Genomic DNA, 7,392 nt, shown 5'->3' with positions numbered 1-7,392 from the left:
CTTTGAGGGGCTTAAAATAGTTGGCATATTTATGCTGGCAGCTCGGCAGGGCTGTTGTGTCTGTGTTATTTCATGCTGTGCCACGGGTAGGGATGATTCAGCTCCTGGGATTAACTGCTGTTGTTGCAGCAGATTTAGGGATCGATTTATGGCACAGGTTTCCCTCAGTGCCATCAGGTGTGTGCTAAGAGCATGGGAGGATAAGCTGGGATAAAATACTACACCTCTTCGGGGATTCCTCTGTAGTGGCTGTTTTGGGGTTTTATTTCAGTTCTGCCTTTGGAAGTTCTTAGAGGTGTTGCACTGTTTATGTGGGGATTTTTCCTTGTTTAGGGAAAACCAGTTGATTGGTGGTGTTGAGTTTTGGATCCAGGGTTTCATTCTTCAGGCGGTGCCTTTCCTGGCCTTGTCATGCCTTGTTCCTCACTTCTGCTCCCCTGGGGTGACCTGAGGGCTCCCATAACCCTGTGAACTGCCTGCTAGGAGCTGTGCAGGGGCTGTTGGAAGCAGAGAAGGCTGTGCAGGACAGTCTGTTATCCTTCAAATGCTCCAGGAGAGACACTTCATCCTCATGTTTTGCAAAACTGCTAGTCTGCTTCAGAGAATGGGGAAGAACCAGATACAATCATCGGAAATTAAAGTCTGTACGTGATGCAAATTCATCCCTGCCTCTGATGGCAGATAAACCCAGTGCAGCTGATCTGATCCCAGCAGTGCCGGGCTCGGGAGGGGCTGGGAACAGACCGAGCTTGGCTGATGCCTCTGGGCAGGAGCAGGGGGCAGCTGCTCCCAGGACCTGCTCGGTGCTGGGCAGAGCGTGGGGACTGCTCTAGGGGCACTGCGGGGCTTTCCTGCTCGCCTTTGGGCAGGGATCTTTCCCCTCCAGGTGCTGTCGGCTGCCCCAGGCTGGGCTGCAGCTCCGGTGCTGCCTGACCCGGGCGCGTTGAATCGCTCCGGAGCTCTGCCGGTAAAAGGCTCCCACCTATTGGTTGTGATGCACAACTTCAGCTGCCCGAGAAACCTGCACATCATCCATCCATCCATCCATCCATCCATCCATCCATCCATCCATCCATCCATCCATCCATCCATCCATCCATCCATCCCAAGGTTGGCACATCCCTGGCATTATCCTGACCTTTGATGGGGATGTGCCACAGAGGATTTAGCCTGGATTTAACCCAGTGTAAGAACATGATAAAAAGAGAATGGCTTAAAAAACTGCTCTGTCATTATGTCTGCTTATCATAATCACTTTTGAACACCTGAAAACTACGGGTGGGACGGACCATGAGTAACCTGCCTTGAGGCCCATAAAAAGGGAGGCAAAACTGGTGCAGAATGTGGAGGGGAAAGCGAGGGGCAGAATCCCTGACCTTTGCCTTTCCCCCGCCTCCACCACACCCTGAGGCCTCCAGGAGCTGACACTGGCTGCTTGGGGAGATCTTGCAGCCCTGGACCGAGGTCAGGAGGGAGCTGTGGAACCCCTGCCCTGCTCCTGTGCCCCCTGGCAGGGAGGGAGCACCATGAGCAGACCAAGGCTCAGCTGCAGAGACCTGGCAGGGCTCCTGCATCCCGAGGATGGGCGGCCACATCCCAGCCAATCTGCTCCTGAGATCGGGGAGGGCAGATGAGACTCTTCAAACAGCAGAAAAAACACTGCAAAACCTGCTCGACTCCCCCCACCCTGTCTCAGCAGTAACCAAGGCAGCAGAGTGAGGTGGTGACCTGTCCTCTGCTTTTAAAAGTAATCCTAGCATTTTCTAACTTTTCCCGACTTTCTGTCTTTTTGCCTCTCTTACTATTAAATCAAAATATATCAATTTTTTGGCATCAACATTTAATCTTGTTTGGTTTTATCTTGTTTTCGGGAATATTTTGAACCTTCAAAGTTCCTTCTGTTTTATACACAGAGTCTTCAGTTTTCTTTGCTCTTCTGGGTTTAAACTAGTTCGTAACACCCAGGAATGATACTTTGATCTGCAAATATTAACCTACATGGCTGCATGTTATCCCTGTGGACTTCTGGCCTTATTGTGGCTGTAGGAGACTGTAGGACATTGGCAAGAGCTCCAAGGGGAAACCACCAAAGTCTGAGCATCCCCAGGGATGACTTTACCCAGTGCCATGTGGGGAGGGGGAGCTCCTGTGTGCAGGGCTGTGGGATGGGTGATGCTCGACTGGCGGCACAGGACCTGGCATGCTCTGCCTGTGGGGGCAAGTGTTGATTATGCTTGAAAATGGAAAGGAGAAGGTAGTGTTTTGTAATTAGAAATCTCATTTAAGAAATTTACAAAAACTTCTACAAGGTTTTTTTAGTTAAAAGATAGAAAAATAAAATACCCAAAACAGACCCACAGATGAGGATGGCTTGGCTGCAGCCTGGCCACATGTCTGCTCAGCTCTGCAGGCACTTGTACAGCTCCTCTCCAAGGCCTGCACAGCTCCTGCTGTGACACAGCCAGTTCCTGTGAGCTGCTGGACTCTGTGACCTGGCAGTGGAGAGGCTGCAGTCCCCAGGACGGGGCTGGTGTCCCTGTGTGAGTGGTGAGGCTGCCCTCCATGGCAGGCTGGAGCTTGGGGCTAGTCCATCTTCCTGGGGGCACAGCCCTCCATCTCCAACAGCTCAGGCCAGCCCTCGTATTTATTTGTCTCTCTATCATTTTTAATGTGCTGCAGGAAAAAGAAAGAGAGAGGATGAATGAGGAGGTTGGAGCAGTGCAAGTCTGCAAGGTGGCAGAAGCTGCAGCTGGGTTTGAGTGGGGACAATGCCACTGCTCCTCATCCTCTGCACACAGGTGCAGCTCGGGGGTGCCGTGAAGAGGATGGAGCCTGCAGAGCTCCTGGCAGGGGAGGGCCATGTACCTTTTCAAAGGGGCTCTTGTTCATCAGCCCCTTTGCTCCCAGGAACACCCAGTTGTCCCTGAAGCCCAGCGTGCCCACGTGGCTGCTGCCCAGCTCCGTGAAATACGCCCGCACTCTGGCATTCATCCTGAAAGAGGGAAAGGAGGTGTCACTGTAGTGCCAGCTGGGTGTCCCCTCTTTCCCCCTCTCTGTTGGCGGCAGCAGCATGCCCAGCTGCCCCAGCTGTGTGGTTTTGGGGAGCCTGGTGTTGCTTCCGTGGGCAAACTCACTTTGTGGCAGCATCGTCATAGCTTGCTGTGAGCACAAGGGTGCCATGCTTGATCCCTTGGAGGAAGGTCAGCAGCTTGGTAACATCTCAGAGAGAAAAAAGGGATTTAGGAGGTATTTGTGCATGGTAGCTGGGGGAGCCTCCTCCGGGCTGCTGGCAAATAACCTGACTGTGCTGGTGCTAGCCAGGATTTGGGGTAATGGGGGGCTCCCCCATTGATGCATTCCCCATCCTGTGTTCCCTCCTGGGCTCTCCTGCACTGCACAGGACCGATGTCCTCCTTTTGGAGATCACTGCAGGGTGGAAATTCCTCCTAAACTTTGCTTGCAAACTCTGAAATCCAGCTGTGTGAATTTACCTCCCAACACAAGAAACGAACCTGCCTGGCCTCAGAGCTGCCTTCCCTGCCATGGTGCCTCTGGCTGGACCGGGGGAATTTCTCCTCATCCCGTGTCTGTGGGATGCTTGAATCCAAGGCCCCATCTAGTGGCACACGAGCTGACTGCTGCTTTCTTCCCCGAGCATCTCACTCACAAACTTGGCTGGAGATCTCATTATATTGGTGATTCTCCTTAAAACCAGAGTTACCAACAGCAGGTTGCAAACCCACGGAATGATTGAGGGGGCCCTGTCTCCCTGAGCTCCCTCCTTTATCCTGCTGTGAAAGGCAGGGGAATGAGCAGCTGCTCAGCCATCAGTGTGCAAAAACTGAGTTACAGGTTGCAAACTATCAGGATTAGTGTATCCTGATCTCAGAAAGTACTTTTCTCAAGTCTCAAGTGCCTTGGTTAATTCAGGTGAGTGCAATCATGTTTTCCAGGCTACTAGATGCTTGTAAAAGGAGCGAGAAGCCAATCTTGGATGTGGAAGTGTTGTGAGGACTCCAGGCTTGATGGCCTCAGGGGAAGTTGGGCTTTCACCACCCCGACTGGTCAAAGCCCACTTGACTTTATCATTAAATACATGGCAGAGAAGCAGCTGCAGCAGCCAGCAGTGCTGGTGTGAGCTACCCAGGGGCAGGGTGACTTGAGCTTACCTCCAGTGTACATGTCGAAGGCATCAGTTTTCAGGAGCTTCCCAGTTGTTCCTGAAAGGTTAAAATTGAAAACTCAGCACAGTGAGTTTGCCCTGGGGTGGCTCTGGGCCTTGCCTGGCCATGAGCAAAACGCTTTGCTGCTCCCTCAGTGTGTTGTGACTGCTGCGATGGTGCCTGTGCTGCTTGGAGGAGTTTGTGGAGCTGGTTGTGCACAACCCAAGTGGGTCTGTTCCCTTCTCACTGGCAGTGCACCATGATTGTGGCTGTGCTCCCCATGCACCACCAGGTCGATGTGCTTTGGGCTCAGCCTCAGTGCCTGGGATGGGGTTTTCAGTGGCCTGTGCTTTCCTGGGGAAGGAAGGACCCTGGCAGTGGGGAGCAGGGGGTCAGTACCTTCTGACTCACCATTCACCAGTGCAATGTTCAGGCCTCTGCCAATGTTGTTTTTAACGCTGCTCATGAGGCTGGAAAGGAGAGCAGAGAGCACCAGTCAGTGCAGGGATGCCCTGGAGATGCTGACACCACTGAAACTGTGGTGGGATGCAGTGGTTGTAGATAGCAAAGTAACCAAAAGTGGGAGCAAAGAAATCTACTTAAAATTTTTTAAACCGCAAATACACTGTGATGGCCATTGATGTGCTTGGCAGAGGCCAAACTTGCCCTCTTGGAGGCCAGGGCTGCCTTGTCCCTGCCATGTGCTGCTTACACCAAGTCTTCAAAGCAGATCGAGGGTCCCACCACATTTGCAGCACCACTGATGATCTTGAAGGCAAAATGATTCTGAGGGCAGCTCCTCTGGTTCCCACACTTGTGCCGGGGCAGCTTCTCACCTGTGAGGGAGGAGTGGAGCTGAAGGTCATGGCTTTGTCCCCATGGGGGGACACTGGCTGTGTCCCTGAGGGGCTGAGAGGGGCTGGGCTGGGATGTACTGGCCCCCAAGGGTGCAACACCTGGACCAATTTATTCCATGAAGGAGGCTTGTCCTGGGGCTGGGACCAGCTTCTTGTTTGGGGTTTATGGTGCCAAGGCCAGGTGCTGCTCCAGGTGTGACACATGCTGTGTGTTGGGAGCATTCAGAGCTGGTGACCCAGGCAAGGCCTTGGGGCTTTTCTGCCCACAACTTCCCCATTCTTGGCCAAGGCTGGGGCCTGCCAAAGACCCCACTGCTGTGTGCAGTAACAAAATCCCCTGTGTTTGGGAGAGGGGGATTTTTGCCTCAGGGAAGGGGCTCTTGAAGGAGATCCCAGGCTTCCACCATCGCCCTGAACCCTGGAGTTGTGTGATGAAGTCGAGAGCAATACTCACTGCTGGGCTTCTTCGGGGCACCTGTGGGTATCAAGCAGGAGGATTAGACACCCTGAAGGAGCAGCTGTCCAGGCACCAGCTCTGTAAAACTACTTCCCATGGCTGCAGGCATCCCTGGATCCACCCACCCCAGTGCAGCTTCACACCACACCACACACCACACACACCTCATACCACACACCACACTGTCCCTTCCCTGCCCTGGTGGTCAGAGCTGGTGGCTGAAGCCTCATCCAGAGGCTGTAATCCCAGTGCTCAGGGCAGCCGTGCCCAGCTCTGGGGCTGGCTCACACCCTGGAGCCTCTCCCGCGGTCCCTCCGGAGCCCGCCGTGCCTCACCGAGCCAGCTGCGCAGGCTGATGGCTCTCCAGCGGTGCTGGAAGTAGGTCTGCATGAGGAACCAGGTGCCCAGCAGGGTGAGGAGCAGCAGCACGGCCCGGATCACACCTGGGGGTGCGAGAGGGGCGGGGTGAGAGCTGCAGGAGGGGCAGGCACAGGATCATCCCTCTGCTTTATTTGGATTTGATCCGTGTGTCCCCAGGTTGGCAGGCACAGGGTGACAGCCAGTGCCTGCACGGTGAGGGAAGGCAGCTAACAATCCCTCACCCTCCAAATGCATTCTGATCTCTTAATTACCATCTCCAGGGTATGTGGTGGTGCTCACATAGGCATTTCTGTTCTGCTGGGAGGAACTATTCATATTTCTCTCTGTGTTAAAGTAAATCTGATAATTACTCAGAAGGCTGTGTAAATCCAAATATTTCTTATGTTCCCCGTGCTGGGAAGGCTGCTATCCCCCAATTAGTCACTAGCTACAGCAGAGCAGCTGCTGGTACAACTGTGATTGGCATTTGGCTTTAAAGCAGCGCTCATCAGAGCAAAACGTTCCAGTCCTGCATGGAAAGAGAGCAGAAAAATGTACTTTTATTGCAGCTGAATGGCTCTTATGGAACCAGGAACGTCTCAATAGCCGTCTCTTCCCAGTCACAGAAGGTTTCACTGGGAAAAATACAACAGGCTGAAATCGACACAAATCTTGTAAAAACCTGATGCTTACACAAAGGCCCTTTCCCATGTCCCTGGCAGGGGAAGGGCAGGGCTGCTGGGCCTGGAAGGCATCATGTAAATGAGAAGGAGGCATAAAGAACCACAGAAACCCAGAGAAAAGTAAATGTGTCCCTCCTTACTTGTTACCCGCATGGTGGTGGGCAGGAGCACAGCTGGAAAGGACTGACAGGCACGGGTCACCCTGAGGAAAGAAGGCAATGCCTTAAAGAGTGCCTGTGACCCACCACAGCCAGGCAGGTTCTAGGTGAGAAGGTGATAGCTATGTTCAGTCACATTTGCCATAGTGAGGACGTCATCAAAGAAATGCAAATTCCTACCACGCAGAAGGTCCCACCCTGATTAAATCCTGGAGCAGCTGCACTGCCTGAGCTTCCTTCTGGAGCCTCTGAACCCTCCCCCTGCCTGCTGCCCCCTGTGCTTCCCGTTCATGCCCTGGAGCAGCCTTTTCTGTTCTGCTGGTAGCAATGAGGACGCTTTCAATCACATTTTCTTCTGGGACGATGCAGGGTAGATTTCAAATATTGGGCGCTGCAAAATGCTGAGGACAAGCTGGGAACAAGTCTGTCTTCCTTAAAATCCAAAGGAGAAGGGAGGAAGGGCAGCACCACTGTGCTGAGGAGAGCAGCCAGCTTTGTGGACACCTGACTGAAACCCAGGAATATTTCCACCTGGAGAGTCTTCACCCCGGGGACAGGGAGGAGTTGTCATCTGGAGCATGAACTGTTTCTTACCCCAGAAAATCCACCTGCTGCCCTCTGTCCTCTGTCCCAGTGCCACCCTGACCGATGGGACAGGCTCTGCCACCCCACACTGGGCTCCCCAGGGTTGAGACCACTCCTACCTGTGCAATT

At 53.4% G+C, this 7,392-nt stretch overlaps 1 protein-coding gene across 1 annotated transcript; it reads right to left on the bottom strand.

The window, feature by feature from the left end:
- Positions 1 to 2,583: 2,583 nt before the first annotated feature.
- FAM3D (FAM3 metabolism regulating signaling molecule D) lies at positions 2,584 to 6,679 on the bottom strand. Its single transcript, XM_058032071.1, has 9 exons — positions 6,661 to 6,679; positions 5,813 to 5,920; positions 5,475 to 5,495; positions 4,876 to 4,999; positions 4,575 to 4,633; positions 4,170 to 4,220; positions 3,135 to 3,219; positions 2,866 to 2,992; positions 2,584 to 2,673 (listed from the first exon to the last, which is right to left on the bottom strand). Exons 1-9 carry the CDS (start codon positions 6,671 to 6,673, stop codon positions 2,584 to 2,586), a joined length of 678 nt encoding a protein of 225 aa, XP_057888054.1. The 5' UTR covers positions 6,674 to 6,679.
- Between the last annotated feature and the right edge of the window lie 713 nt (positions 6,680 to 7,392).

This window comes from Melospiza georgiana, chromosome 11 (genome assembly GCF_028018845.1).
Source record: "Melospiza georgiana isolate bMelGeo1 chromosome 11, bMelGeo1.pri, whole genome shotgun sequence".
NCBI classification, from domain to species: domain Eukaryota; kingdom Metazoa; phylum Chordata; class Aves; order Passeriformes; family Passerellidae; genus Melospiza; species Melospiza georgiana.
This window is presented reverse-complemented; position numbering and strand designations above follow the sequence as displayed.

What these genes read in the sequence shown, in the direction of transcription:
- FAM3D (XM_058032071.1), bottom strand. An exon ending in GAACATTGCACTGGTGAATG is followed by an intron (nt 4,221 to 4,574) that starts GTGAGTCAGAAG and finishes TTAACCTTTCAG; the next exon opens with GAACAACTGGGAAGCTCCTG. An exon ending in TATGACGATGCTGCCACAAA is followed by an intron (nt 2,993 to 3,134) that starts GTGAGTTTGCCC and finishes TCCCTCTTTCAG; the next exon opens with GATGAATGCCAGAGTGCGGG.